The 15838-nt window shown below is 33.2% G+C and overlaps 1 protein-coding gene across 1 annotated transcript; it reads right to left on the bottom strand.

Moving 5' to 3' along the window:
• Positions 1–600: 600 nt before the first annotated feature.
• On the bottom strand, positions 601–13949 carry LOC141448104 (protein FAM91A1). The gene is made up of 18 exons (XM_074116179.1): positions 13802–13949; positions 13647–13731; positions 12923–13132; positions 12638–12819; positions 12449–12549; positions 12174–12333; positions 11962–12098; positions 11713–11875; positions 11526–11612; positions 9167–9342; positions 8743–8906; positions 5724–5872; positions 5556–5622; positions 4089–4334; positions 3863–4016; positions 3306–3506; positions 1897–1966; positions 601–1811 (listed from the first exon to the last, which is right to left on the bottom strand). The coding sequence occupies exons 1-18, from the start codon at positions 13871–13873 to the stop codon at positions 1692–1694; spliced, it is 2544 nt and encodes an 847-aa protein (XP_073972280.1). The 5' UTR covers positions 13874–13949; the 3' UTR covers positions 601–1691.
• Positions 13950–15838: the final 1889 nt, after the last annotated feature.

The raw sequence follows: 15838 nt of genomic DNA, 5'->3' as shown, positions 1-15838 counted from the left end.
CTTTGTGTTGAGGTTGAAGTGCATTTTTACGAAGGAAAAGTCAACTGTTGACCTAATATTTGTCATTCGGCAAATCTTGGACAAGAGAATCGAATAAAGGCATGGTCACTTACCATGTTTTTATAGACTTCTAATCGGGACGCGATTCAGTCAACAGGAAAATGCAGTCCAAAGCTATGAGTGATCGAAAAACACCTTGTAGCAAATTAAAGTGATTGAAGTAGGTGTGAACAACAAAAAGTGCCTAATTAGAATTCAGTAATTCCAAAGGTAAAGTTCCTAATTTCAATTTATCAGAACCCTTACAAACAATAAATGGCTTGAAACAAGATCTCCATCTTGCTTCCCCTTTAACATAGCACTGGGAAAAGTGATTAGGGTCTCCGGACAGAGACTAGTAGGCATAGTTTTAATAAGGAAGTCAAACTTCTAGCCTATGCCGACGATATACGGCACTGCATGTGCTGTTTCAGTGCGAAGGGCTGGTCTAGCTAAGAATGTTACTTATCAGGAAGGAAAAACCAAGGCCAGAGAGCTTTACCCAGGAGCCGCTCTCCAGAATTAAGAGTCTGATTAAAAGGACAGGTCTGGAGAGGGAGCTCTAGAGTGGGGGAGCTACAATAGATTCAAAGGGGTCGCAGTGGCGAAGGCCTTGGGCAGCCCTATTAGAATCTTATCTCATCTATGCTGTCGATATTGATATTGTATGCAAATCAGAATTAGGCATAAAGGAGGCTTTTCAAGCGCTAGAGTCACTATTTGAGACTGAAGATGAATGAAAATAAACCTAAGCATACAGTGGTGGTTGCTGACCCCCGATCTTCTTTTACTTATGAGCAATCATAAATTTGAAAAGGTTAAGGTCTTCGGATATCTCAGACCTTTGTAGATTCCATCAAGACTTCTCTAAAGAGATTGAAAAAAGGATAATAGAAGTAATTACGGCTTGATCAGACATTTTAAATCCAAGGAGTTCAACAGGGATGCGAAAGTGACGTAAAAAATTCTTGATTAGACCGGTCCTGAAATACGGCTCCAAATGCAGAATCCTGGAAACATTGAACGAGCAAAATTTTTTTAAATTTACGGAGCTGTGAAGGAAGGCAACGTTTGGAGAAAATTTACAATCGGGAACTGTAGAAGCGATTTAATTTTTCTCCTATTAGTCGCTTTGTAAAAATTTTTAGGCTCCCATGGATTAGAACGTTCTCAGAATGGAAGATGATAGGTTTCCTAAGAAAATGATTAATTGTATGCCAAAGGGAAAAAGATAAAACGGCAGACCTCGACTGGGATGGCTGGAAAAGACAAGGAAGCTATGAGACTGTGACTTCAAGATGATGGATTGCGGCTGAAGACTGAAACAGCTGGGAAAGCTTTTTTTAGAGGCCAGAGCCCAGAATGGGCTATAGCGCCGGAGATGAATGTATGTAATTCAATTTACATGAATTTCAATCCGCGATGTGGCGTTGAAATCTGTAATATCTGACTTAATTTTGTATATGCAACTTAATAAACAAGTAAAAGTTACCTCAGAAATAATTGAGCCAAATCTTAAAACATCCACGGACGGTATACTTTTTAAATTAAGTATTCATAAAAACCGAAATTCTACCATACAGAAGGATTTTTAAGAGTAAGTTTTATCAATGCGTAGGTTTAATTTTGTACTTTATCATTGCATCAAATACTTAGTTTTCATCCCAAGGAGCCAACTGCCCTTTACTAAACATAATACTTAGTTCTGGCCAGCTACAATCATTTTTCTTATTGTTCAATGCATCCATCCAATTTCTTTCATCTCCCCAGCTCTACAATAAAAATATAAATAAATAATCTGCTGTGTAAAAATATAAATATTATTAAAGGCAAAGAATAAAAATTTTTAACGCTCACCTGTACTTGATCAATGAAATTTTTTAGATTCTGAGTTAATCTTTCATTTGATTGTGCCAATTTTTCTAAACTGCGAACATTAAAGTCATTTTTGTTAACAACTAGTACATAATTCCTACAAATCTAACTTGGCATGTTAGGGCGCTAGCTATGACAGGTATAGGTTATTATAACTCACTAATGTGGATGCAATATCAAAAAAGAAAACAACAATCAACTAAACGTGTTAAGCATCCCTGTGAGTTCCTTTTACTGCAATTATTACAACTATTTGATAAATTTGAAGGCTTAGTTGGTCTTAACAACATTCTCAAAAAGTAAGTTCTTAAAAGTGGAGGTTGTAATTGGTTAAGTTAAAGAGTGACTTGAACCATTCTCTCAAAAGCGACTTTTATCACAGAATGTGAACAAAACTATAAAACCTCATCTTACCCCCTAAATTACCCAGGAATCAGTATCAATTTTTCTAGAAAAGTATTTGATAAAATGTATCTTAATACTTAATAATTCAAGTTCACTGAAAATCGTTGGAAACATGAACATACTTTGTAATACCGAATTTTGATTATCAGATTTTAGTCAAATTAAGAATTCCACTATTATAATTTTAAGTACTTGATAACTCACAGAAAGAGCTGAATTAAAGACCGCCAAGTGGGGGATAGTTAAAACCAAATTTTTTATCAGGTGAAATAAAAAACAATTCTATAAAATTAATTTAGTACTTGAATTTTAATTTCATTATAACTTTTTAGGCGCCACGGTAGCCGAGCGGGTTAAGAGGCGAGACCTGCAAAGCTAATATGCTAATATGTTCGATTCCCGGTCTCGGCCTTGGATTTTATTTAATGGTTAAATGAGGAATAGTAAAGTACGTTTGCTATTCGCCTCCGTCCACGACACCTAATTGGTAGTTGGACGTTAAGCCCCGCCTGAAAAAATAGGCGATTACTTTACTTTACTTTTATAACTTTTTAATCGGACAAAAATAGTTTGATAAATAATTAAATCATACGTTCAGTTTATTAAATAATAAAATCATGTAGCGCTAATGCCTTGGCTGCCGATGTGCAAAAAAAAAGAAGGTAAATAAATAAAAATAAAATAAAATCATGGTTAAAAAAAATCTATTTTTTGAAAACTAGAAAAAAATTAATTGAAAAATTGTATCAACCATTATTATTTTATTCCATTTTTAATAAACAGGGCCAATTTCTGTCTAGAGTAAGTTTAAAATTTTTATAACTTTGAATATGATCGAACAATCGAAATAAGAAGTTTTGTTTTATTTTGAATGTAAGAATTCTCATCTAGTCTTTTGGTCAGGCATATATTTAAACTTAGCCTTAACAATTAAACCTTTACCACAATTAACTTCAAGTTAAGAAAATAAACGAAAACTATCTTACCTTAACGGATGGGATAATCTTTCTACAACAGAATTACACACAACTTTGTTAACATCTGCATCAAAGAGAGGAACGCCGAAACAACAGTCTAATAACGACCAATCAGAAAGATTAACTGAACTGCAAGAAGCTCTTCGCTCTGATAAGTTTACTCTAAGTGGCAATCCACAAGTTGGTACATCATCTTTGTTTTCACTTTCCCTAGAAAACAAGAAACTACAATTTAATATTGTTCAGAAAAACAGGGTCTCGGAGATTCTTTCAATAACCAGCATAAAGACCTGAAGATGAAAAAAGTGATATCTTAATTGCATTGCTAACTACAATACATTTATGTGTATAAATAATTTATGTATATAAGTAATTGTTACGTTATTTGTGAGATATCCAACGTTTATAAAATAATCATATCTATATCTGTGTGAACTTCTAGCGTTCAATCTTGTGATTGTATTCACGAGGTCACATCTGTTTGCAGTAACAATTTTTTCTAACCACATTTACCTAACAAACAGTCAAACTTGGATTTGGAGCAAACGTTCAAACATGTAACTGACCTGCTGGGAGAACTCTGACTACTATCGCCAAGGCCATCTAGCTCATGTTCTAATATTTCGGCGCACTCTGGATTAGTTATCCCATTAACAGGAGCAGACTCTTCTTCTTTTACAGGGCTGGCTGAGTAATGCTTCATACTCAAATGTCCACCACCTAATAATTAACAATGGAAATTTTACTTCAATTTCTACAAGCAACTTACTGTAAAAATGTACCAGTGCATACCAGTAGATATTGTTTGAATCCAGGCTTCTACAGATGAAGGAGTAGCAGGTGTTTCCAAAGGCTGAAAATCATGCTGTGGACACAGTGACAACGTCAAAGTTTCTTTTGATGGTAACTGGCGAGGTACTTCAATGGTAGGGCTTTTCACTTGTACCATAGTTATGTATCCACAAGTGTGGACTAAATCTACCTCATTCAATAGACGTTCGATTGCAGGATGTTGTTTCCATATTCCATTCACACTTTCTATAAAGAAAAAAAATACAGCATAATTGCAAACTAATGGAGCGAAAGAAATGTGTGGCTTTCAAACCAAACCCTATAATTTTTCAGCAAACAGTTACATAATTTCAAATTAAATTGGCCCTAGTCATTACTGAAAAATATATTGTATTTGAAAATGGCCAGCATAAGGGTCTATGACATTTAATACATTCTAAAAAATATGATACTAGAAGTATGATATGTTGGGTACTTGCTGATTTGTATACCTTTTGGCGTTCAATCAACCCTTATACTTAACTTTTAAAAGTTTCTGTAAAGGAGATTTTTGTACCTTTTGGATAGATTTTTCTTTTTGTTCCTTGGTTGTACAAATTAATACATCCAATGATTTTTTAAATATATAGGCATCGGGAATAATTAGTTTGAAAAAAAAAACGGACATGTTATGGGGAATTGGTAACATGTTGGTGGGAAGAAAATGGAATTAAGTGATAAATAATTACAACCCATTAAGAGGGATAAAAGAAAGAAAATAGCAATTACCAGTCCTTCCCAACAAAAGAAAAAAGATAGATTTTGATAACACTACCTCCTCTTAAGGGATGCAAGAGAAAGTATATATGTATATAAGAGAAAACAAGCTGTGATCACATTAACTTCTAAAGTGTTATAATTATATTTATAAAACGGAATGTGTTTTTGTAAAAGAGAATTTAACTCATATTTCTGTTGATTGCCCGTGAATAATGCTACGTCCATTGTACAATGAACGTCAGATGATGTTTATAATTATTTATATCCGTTCTTCAAAGCGGTTAATTTGAATTTTCTGTTTCATTACCTTTATTTATCCTTACCTCTTGTCTTTATTTTCATTAGTTATGAAAGTAATGAATATATTAGTTGTATTTACAATGACCTTGTATTATAATTTTGCTTCGAATAGCAGATATTATTTTAGTTTCAAATACAAGAAGTCTCTCTATTGATTAAAGTTTAATTGTTGAAGTTCGTAATTGATTTAATAAATCTTTACTAGTAACTTAAATCTTTAATGTAACTTTGTTTCCTAACAAGTTCCTTTTAATTACCTCACTGATTAGTGTTTACTTGGTTTATGCATACTTTATTCTAGTGTTAAGTATTGCCGCATGCACTCTTCACTAAGTAACATACCGTAATGTATCAAATTAAATTTAAAAATATAAACTTTTAGATTAGTACAATTATCACATAACTTACCAGAGTCTTCTGGAAAAGGAAATGGCACCAAATGCGTATCAACATCTTTGTTGTACATTCCATAAACCTAAAGTTAAAAGCCAAACTTTCTTATTTTCTTTTTTTTTTTTTTTTTTTTTTTTTTTTCCACTATCAATATTTAATACATTCAATAAAATGGATAAGAACCTGCACAAGAACTGGAGAATAACAGAGCGCATCATTCAATGTAAAGAGAAGATTTGACAACGGCATTACTGCTGGATCATGGCCCCAAGAAGTAATCAGAACTTTGTCACAACCTCGCAGTATCGCCGGAAGCTTATTCATTCGCGTTCCTAAACAGAACATCAAAAAATTTGTGAGCTTATCAAACGGCAAAAAGTAATCTCAATAAATCTATATAACTATATACAGGGTGATCCATTTACGCACCAATGGCTAATAACTTTTTAGGAAAGCGGAATTTCGAAAAAACCCAAGAAGTAAACTATATGTTATTTTTAGTCTAGTTTTCAAATTTTCCACCCCCGATGATGTATCTTCATTTTTGGCAGACTTATGGCTAAAAACCCGATTGGGGTTTCATAAGGACCTCTGGTTTTGACAATGATAGTGAAAACTACATAAAAAATTGTGAAAAATGACGTTGACCCCGTTTCGATATCCCTAATATTTGTCGAGATATTTAAGATCAAAGTTACTATTTTATCAACTCGTGAACGGTTTTCAATATTAATTTTCCAACAGAAATACACGTTTTACTATTTACAAAACTGACTACAAAAATGTTATTTGTAACGCAAAGAACAAAAATAATAATAATTGAAGATTTTAAAATATGAAGTGTAATGTAATGGTTGAGAGTGAATCAGGATAAACTTGCTTTATCATCAAATAAAAGCAACCATCACATCATTTTAATGTACCCCGTATGCAAGACTTCTTTAAATGTGATTACGGATCAAATTTATTCCTTAATTTATCAAATAATGCACTTTACACAACTTCTGAAGCATGTACTGTGCCTTTAAAGGAGGTTAGCCTGGAGGTTATCAACTGTTCTCTGTATCTGAGTTAATGCTTCTCAAGTTAAGTGCATTACTTGATAAATTAATGAATAAGTTTGATCCTTTACATGAAAGATATTGATCACTTACAATATCTGGCAGGAGGTTTCCACTTTTTTTGGTAATTAAACGCAACTCTCTCAAAATTACCAAATAATTAATAAACCTTCTTGTTTGTAACAGATGTGAAATTAATTTTTAGCCATTTTGTGTATGCTTGAGAACATCTAAAGCTCTTAACAATTGATTTTTCTTAGAAAAATCTCCCGGAAAACGATTTATTTCCCGATATTAAGATAAATACTAGCTTTACTGCATTGGCAATATTTTTACTAGAAAGAGGATGAAAAAATACATAAAAATGACATGTCGCGTGCTTTTCTTTCTCTTTGATAACAAGTTAAAAAATTGAAATATGATTAATAAATACCAGATTTTGAAATAGCCTAGCACTATTAATTTTGAAGATATCGAATTGCGGTTTCCGGTTTCTTTCATAACTTTTTATAATCTTTAAAACGGTGTATATGAAAATGGGGGTCAACTGCGAACCTTCACTTTTGGTCGCGCGTCAGTCGCGTATGCGGGCAGGAATCGAAAATCAAGTCACATATTCTGAAACTAGAGGTGACGAGCAACAAATTTTTCCTCTACCATTTTTTGCTCAGATTAACCGTTTAAGCATGAAATGCATTTGAGTCGTCTTAAAATGAACACCCTGTAGATTCTTAATAGTAAGAATTGTCTATATAATTATATATCTATTAAGAATTGCTTCCTTAAAGTTTCTAAATTAAGAAGAAGCACAAGGTACATGAGCAAACTTATTTAACTTTATTTATTTTTTTACTTAACCTTAAGGTTAAATTGATTAATTCATTCATTCATTAAATTGATTTCAAAAGAAATTAATTAATAATCGTGATGTTAACACATTCACAACTTCTCTTACTACAATTTTCAAGGTTCCAACTAATACATTTTTTCACAAATTCCAAAATTTAAAACATAGTTAATTATATCTAACATTATCCGGAATTATTCTAGAAAAATTATTCAATTAAGTTATAGATCTATAAGTATTTAGTTGATAGGTACGAAGTTTAGAAAAAATCGCGGTAACATTTGCGAAAGGAGTACCACTAGTGTAAATCCGTTCAGCTAAATGAACTTCCAGTAATGGAATTCTTAAATTCGAGTTTTTTTCGACACTTTTAATTTTTCTTGACAACATACAGACATAAGTGGGGTACTGCCCACACCAATCTCTCACAAAACCCTTCATAGAATTTTCCTGGATACATGTTTCCCATATTAGATATAAAAGTGTATTCAAAGTTAAAATAAAACCTTTGGGGCCATTTTCAAGAAAACTCAAAAATTAAATTCCCCCCCAAATTTTTCCTAAACGTTTGAAATAATTACAACAAATCCTTTTTTCTGGTGTTAGAGACAGTTCGGAAGGCAACTTTAATAGTCTGTAAGATTCTAGGACAATTATCAATTGTAAGTTATGGTACTTCTTTCGTAATTTCAAGAACACTTCCAGAATTCGTGCTTCCACAAACAGAAAATGATTAAGACTCGATTTGCTTCCAGACAGCAGTTTTTCTTTGTTTTTGCCTCTTTATTAAAACTAATGTTAAATAATCAAAAATGTTTTATTTAAAACACAGTTACTAAATTTAAATAAAATACAATCTCAGTTTTTATTATAATTCTCTTTTTAGGATTTATTGAATAGTCATTTAAAGTAATTTATGCCATTATTTGGAGGGGATTCAAATTCTAAGAAGAACTGACCATTTCCCGGGGTAATGAGTTAGAAACTTCCATTCGCAAAACATTTTTTATGATAAATAAGATAATAAGAAATGCCTAAAAATATGATTAAATATAATATCTACGAATTTATGCAAATTGTGCCTACAGTAACAATAGACTTGAAATGAGAAAGAAAAACACATCAGTTTAACACTGTATAAAGTTCATAAGGTTTTTATTAGAATCTTAACCTTTTGTTCAAAAATGTTTTTTTTTTTATCTAGAAAAATACCAGCATTAAAGTTAAATTCATTTAAAGTACTCTGTAATAATAAATTTAAAAAATAGAAAGGAAAAGTTAAAAAAGCACTGACCTCTAGCAAGAAGTAAGGAAGGAGGCCCACTGCCCGTTAGATGATACAGAAATAGTTTGAACCATGGAGTATGTGCTTGAGGACAAGGAGGGCCTAGGTGAGGTGGAGTGTTACTTGTAATTGGCAGAACTTCTGCACTTAGTGGAGCCATAGACACCAACAATCTGAGAATTATACAGGTCTCCTTGAAAAACATTATTAAATACATTTCTTGGCAGTTTCAGTTTTTTAAACTAATTTAGTTTTTACTCTCAGATCAATTTATGCTTTTTCACAACAACAGTTTCTAAATATTTTAGTTTTGAGTATTTTTTCGTGAGTCAAAATCATAAATTTTTTCTGCTTAATACGTGAAAATAATTTTTATAAGTTTTAAGTTAAAACAGACAAAAATTAACGACTATTTACTACTGATGGTACTGACGAATAGTTTTTGTTCAACAATCTGGTGCAGGTACTGCTATCCAGTGAATGCAAACTTTCACAACGGACTAAGTCTAATCCTTTGTGCCTGAGTGCGAGAACTGTGGCTCGAAGTACTAATGCATGCTCAAAGTATCTTCTAGCTTCTCCTTCACTGTCATCTCGAGCAGTACTAACCTAAGGAAAATCAAGTAATTAAGATATCGCAAGTTATCTCTTATTATTAATAATTTATAACCAGTGAGAGCAATTCTGTACATGGTAATGGGCGGACTAGAATGCTAACTTACGGAATTCCAGCAATACTCAATGGAGAAAGAATACTAGTTTCACTTCAAAATCTCTATCCGTAAAGTATAATTTCAAAAAAGAAAATAAATATATGGCTGGAAGGATGCTTTTCAGCTTTCAGAGAAGTCCATTTGCTACCCCAATCGAAGGCCGTCTTCACATCAAGAAACACTCCACTCTTACAGTACCTCTTCTTCTCAAGGGAAGTTGAAATAACATCTACAACTCCAAGTAACTACAAGGGAAGAAGAAAGGGAGTGTCAAAAGATCTTTTAAGAAGGCTTATCGGAACTAAGGGCAGATTAAAACGGAACGAGAAGTGAAAAACTGAAGATAGATAAGAGGCAAACAAGAAGGCATTATCTTTGTCGGAAGATGCCCACGAACTGCCTGTCATAACGAAGAAGAGGATATGTTATGCACTTATAAGAAAAGATCTTTTCTTGGTTGCCCTTAGAGACTTTTTTTCTGTGTACTTATCTGGTTTCTAATTAGGTAAGTCAGTTTACTAAATTGTATAAAAGAGCAATTAAAGAATCTACTGAGGACGTAGTTTGGAGATAGTCAATAGGCATTGAAGGAAGGCTATGGTGTTAGAGGCTTTGACGAATTAGAATCGTCGCACCTCCGTGGGCCATGTCGTCCAAGTGGTCAGTCCAGTAAGTTTTGTAGTCAGTGATATTAAAGTGAAATTTACTTAAAGTGTGTTTCCGTTAGCCAAGCTAAGTCAATACGTTTCTCACGCAGCGAAGTGTTTACTTCGTCTCGTTAGAAGTTAAAGCCATTGACATTCCAGAGTAGAACATTTAATTAATGCTGAGAAGGCATATTTAAGGTTTGAGTTATAAGTGTGTTTAGTAAGTTAACGAGAGGAGTAAGAAATGTTTCCAATCTTTACAAAAATGAGTTTAATACTGTTGTATTATCAGGCTGTATGTTTGGAAACTGAGAAGAAGTAGAATTTTGGTAAGAATGAAGTGTGCGAGTATTTTGATGTGATGGATGCGACCTCACGACCTCTGAGAGCCTTCGAACGGCAGGTTGGTTGGGAATGACGCTGCTGAGGAGGCTATTGTTGGTGTGCCCTTAATATGTAGTCTGCTGGAGCGAAGGAAAATCCCTTGGTACTGAAATTTTTAAGAACTGAGAACGAGCCCTTGAAACATCCCTTAACCAAAAAACAAACTGCCTCTTTCGCTTGATTCGTTGGACACCTTACAACCATGAAAGCTAGCGGAATGCGGCCCGAAGCAGAGAGTGCATGTTGGAACAGTATCTGATGGGTTGTTACATCAATCCTTAAGATAGGGTCTTCACACTTGACGCGCCACATGACATATGCCCGGCATGTGCCTGTACTGTTATCACCTTTTATATTGTACTATTTCTGACCTTATGAGGTTCTTTCATTTTAATTATGTTGTTGAGACATTGAATATATTTTTGTTATTGAAGTCTGGCTCCAGAACGAAAAAGAAGAGAGGTAATGGTTTTTTATCGATGGGATGCCAAACGTTGATGTTTGTATCGTTGAATCCTATTTCTTGCAATCCTTTTCTCATTTCCTTTTTTTATGGGAACAGTGTGATGAATTAAAAAGACTATGATCTGCTTTTTTTTAATTAGTTAATAGGGTATTCAACTTTGTGGTGGTTCACATAGTGGATAACTGCCCCTATAGCCTTCGAACGTGTTTGTCGCTACCTATGTTCTACAGCCGCGATTCGCCCGCGTGATTGTCTGCTCCAATTAAATAATGAGGTCGTTATTTACACCTACAATAATTACGAATTTTGAATATGTATCAAGGCGGTGGCTTGTACATTGAAAATACTAAAATTATTATGGGTAGCGAAATCATTGACAAATGCAAGTAGGAGTACCCTGATTGATATTGTTGCAGGAGAATTTCAGTCTTTCGATTGACTCACTTGTTTATTAAAGAACCTCTGAAGGGCGAGGGCGAAATAGATCACTGCCTCAAGAAGAAGTGGACTTCAATTTAACACCTATTAAATACAATAACTTAATAACTTATTAAATAAAATACTATTTTCGAAAAAACTTACCTTTTCTAACTCACTCAAAAAACTGTCCATGGATTCATCAGTAAGTTTTCCCACTTCAAACATGGTAACAGCATGACTTTTTAAACCCTGAAATAATTATTTATTCTTGTTATTAGCTAGTTGTAGATAAAAAAAAAAAATAAATACAGTTATCAAGAAGACTTGAATCATAATCCAAGTGACTCACAGGCGAAAGATTTCCCATCATCAGAAAAGCAGTTAATGTTGAATCGAATATAAATGCAATTCTAGTTTTTCTGTTATTTGTATCAGAATCTTCATCGAAAGAGCCAAGATCACTATAAACTTTACTAAATGATGGCATCACTTCAGTTGCTGGACTAAGTACTCTTAAACAAGAAAGGAAGTAGAATGTTAAATAAAATATCACAGTTTTGGTAATCAGATAACAAACGTTAATATAAAAATAGTTCACGTTTTAGATTGGGCAGGATTCCATGTAGGATGCCATCGCTCAGATTCAGGAACTTTTTTCCTAGCAAAACCAAGGCGACAATACAAAGAGACAGCTTGCTTTACTGCCTGAAGTTCTATTTGTAACACACCTGCCAACTTTTGATAATGTGAAAGTTCAATGTAGGATTCATTTTTACAAGTAGATAATACTGTTTTAACTTAATTGCATACCTCTCCAACCGATGTATGTTCATCTATTGAGACGAATATTTTATAAAGAAGAGTTTCGAAATAATCACCGAGGACGCGATTCATAACAAAGCCTTCTAAAGGAGGTACTACAATAAGATCTGTACTTTCAATTGGTACTTCTAGGTAAATTAAACCTTTTCTGAAAATAATAATTATTTTATCTAATTTTCTTACCTTGCAAAGAATTAGTTTCATTTTATTGTTTTTCATTTGTGTAATTTTTTAATATACCATTAAACAATTTCAGTTCTTACTTGTAAAGACTGTGTACAAGATTGTAATCTAAATCGCCAGCTCGTTGACTTCCATAGTCAATTAATTTATCAATTAAGTGTTTCTCAGCTTGAGAGACTAACTACAAAAATTACTATATAGTAAAGAACTATATGAAAACTACGAACAATATTATAATTTTCAATTTATGGATGGTAGCTGGCACTAACCTTCACATCCTCTTCGACTATACAACCTGTCTCTACAACCCACCAGGGTTCAATGTGAATATCTATAGGTTTAACTGGCAACAAATCTCTAACACTTTTTCTTCTAAAAAGCTTTCTTCCTGATCTACACTGATTCATGAGATCAATATATTCATTTCTGCCTATGCCCAGTAATCTTAAACCTGTGACAGTTGTCATGCTGGTTTTAAACATTGATAAAAGACATTTTACATATAAAGATTAAATTAATAAAGTAAATGAACTTATTTAACCATGAATACTCACAATCTGCAGCAGTAAAATTCGGCAGAGAATCATAGCTTTTTTCGCTGTCCATTATTGCTTCTAAAACTTTTATATAATATTGAAATGGAGTTACTCTAAGCCCTTTAACCATTATGTCACTTAAGTGATAAGGATACAGCAATAAACTTGCCCGACTGTAAGCTACAAGTTCCTCGTAATATCGCTGTTCATCTTTTCTCACATGTCGTACTAAAAATATTAATGGTTGAATCTTTTTAATAATTTAGACTCAACAAAATTTTTTTATTAAAAAACAAGTTTTATTATTGTTCACTCAACATAGTACTGTGGACATTTTTCGAATTTATTAAAAAAAATTGCTCATTTTTCAAACTTATTATTAAAGAAAAATTGCTCGTTATCTTACTGTTTGTTTCCTTATTTATCACCAATTTAAATGTTCATCTATATGCAGAGGGTGATTTGTCAGTGTGACATAAAGAATTTTCTTTGACTTATATGAAACGCTAATGTAAATAAAACAAAAAAAAAAAACTGTAGCCAGTTTAAATTCATTTCTAAGAAAGAAATTAGTTAACTATTAGGCAAAACGAAAGAACCAACAACTTTTACGTTAATACAAATTTTAGCGATGTTTCTTGTAAATGAAATACGAATTCACTATCTTAGCTCTAAAAGTACTCATCGATAGCACAGTTCCTATAAAGTTACTATTTGAAAAGGGCAAATAAAATGAACATACCTAAGTTTCCCTTGAATCGAAGTTGGTTTTTTATACTAAAATTAACAATTGCTTTTTCATATTCCTTTTGTGAGTGTCCAAGAACCTTAAACAGAACACTTATAATAAAATTCTTTAAGTTGGTTCTAATAACAATTGACTATACAAATTTTTACTTGTTTAATGTTTGGTGGCAATTTATGCCATGGAATATTTTCTCTTACATACAATTCAACTTCGGAATTCATATTCTAATAATATAAAACTCAAGTTCCGACCGTATCAAAACAAAGGTAACCTTACACCAGATTTCAAGCTGGAACATATGTTATGTATCAGAGCAGTGATGTCATGTACTTCAGTTCGGATTCAACTAACATTTTTATCTGAAAAGTTAAGAGTTGGAAGTATAAGATTTGAAATAAATCTTTAATAATCTAAAAGTACTAATCGAGTCATTCTCTAGCTTTTTCGTTTTACTAAAAAAGAAACAAAGTTTTGGTTAATTCTGGCCTGCGTTAAAGGTCCTTGACTCAATGTTCATCAAAGGCGCTAGAATCCTATTGGAGATGCGCCAGCTTTTCACCCTAACACATCTTCGAAATACGCTTTTTTGACTTATTTACCACGATCATTCTTTATCCCATACTTCTATCTCTCATTGTCTGAACTAAACCTCGGCATACCCTTTCTTCGCTTTATTCCAGATTTCTTGGTTCTATTAGAACGCAACTCTTCTCCGTATTACTATATATCTTGATAGAATCATTCGCCCCATAGTTCGAAAATAGATCTCTCCTTCAGTTTGATATATTTATTTGCCACCACACAGAGACACATACAAACCCACGGCACCTGCTGAGAGCTGCGTCCTGAATATCTCTCCATTATCCCTCTCTTTCAATTATTTTCCGAGCTTACAGTGGTCGTCATCAAATTTAAATGTCACTCTTCACAACAAGATTGTCCGGACTATTCCAGGCTGGCTATGGCTTTCAGAATGACTGTTTGATAATTCCAGTTTCTACCGAGCGCACTCGCTCACTGCCACTCACTCTACCGCTTCTGATTGTTTTTTTATCCTTCCACAGATGATGATATCCTCCAAATATTGTCGTCCAAAAATCTTACTCTATAACACCCTTCCATAATTCCTGTTAACTACTTTTCTTTGATTCGGGAAGAAGTCGGTCAGAATTGATGTAGTTAGCCTCATTTCCGCTTAGACTAAGATAGAATCCTTGCTTCACATAATCATTATGTCATAAAGGGGTGTAAGTATCCTCAAACTTGATTACATTCTTTCTCGAAAATGTTCTGATACTATTGTTAATGAGTTAATGCCTCTTTTTTAAGTAGTTTGAACCTTTTTGGGACGGCACAGATATAAACTCAGCATATGTATGGTTTTTCAGAAAGCATATGACTGTGTTTACATATTGATTCAACCGTTCCTAGTATTTATCAATATCCTAGTATTTGTTCCAATCAGAATTTTAACTGTACTTGCCCACTTGGAAAATTTCCAGGTAGGGATTTAGGCAGTGGGATTGATTATGTTTTTACTTATCTGTCAGCTCCTTGTTCTCTGGAATTTCCATGGTATTTTATAGACATTTACCACGGTCGGTCGATTGTACACTCAGGTCACTCCTAACCTTAAGTTGGGGATAATTTTTATCTCGGGAAGAATTCGCGAAGTGGTAAATGGGATAATATATATTACTACCTCTTCCTAGAAATTCTCTATGGAGATTGGTTCTTTTTTTTTTATTTTCTTGTTTATATTAACAATTGTAAGCAATTGCAATTGTAAGATCTGACTAGAAATCACTAGCACTTTATCTAATCAATATAATATGTAAGAGCTCAAGTGGCAAATGGATAAAAGTTATTTATTTTTTTCTTAATGAATTAAGAATGAATGGTTATTGGCGCCTAGAGCGGTTTTCTATGCATCGCGGCCTCCGGTCAGTGTTCTCTCATTACAGACAACACTGTCCATCACCGGAATGTGAATTGTAAGAAGCTCCAAGGAAGAGAAAATCTAAGGGCCAGCAGCTTGATTCGAACCAGAGATCTTCCGCGTGGAAATCCAATGCGCTAACCACATAGCTGATCCCTTCCCTACGAATAAATGATATAATTAAAATAAAAAGTAGGAGTTAGAAATTGAAAAAAATTACTTAAAGACTAATTGTTAATTTTCTAAA

Source organism: Rhodnius prolixus, unplaced genomic scaffold (assembly GCF_049639745.1).
Source record: "Rhodnius prolixus isolate KJV_2025 unplaced genomic scaffold, Rpr scaffold_1, whole genome shotgun sequence".
Taxonomy (NCBI): domain Eukaryota; kingdom Metazoa; phylum Arthropoda; class Insecta; order Hemiptera; family Reduviidae; genus Rhodnius; species Rhodnius prolixus.
The sequence above is the reverse complement of the archived record's forward strand: the minus strand, read 5'-3'. Positions and strand labels throughout refer to the sequence as shown.

Bases quoted from the DNA above. Each gene is read 5' to 3' on its own strand.
- LOC141448104 (XM_074116179.1), bottom strand. From the start codon at position 13,873: ATGAATTCCGAAGTTGAATTGTATGTAAGAGAAAATATTCCATGGCAT. The intron at 12,550-12,637 runs GTTAGTGCCAGC...TAATTTTTGTAG, and splicing joins TAGTCGAAGAGGATGTGAAG to TTAGTCTCTCAAGCTGAGAA. The intron at 5,873-8,742 runs GTCAGTGCTTTT...TGTTCTGTTTAG, and splicing joins TTCCTTACTTCTTGCTAGAG to GAACGCGAATGAATAAGCTT.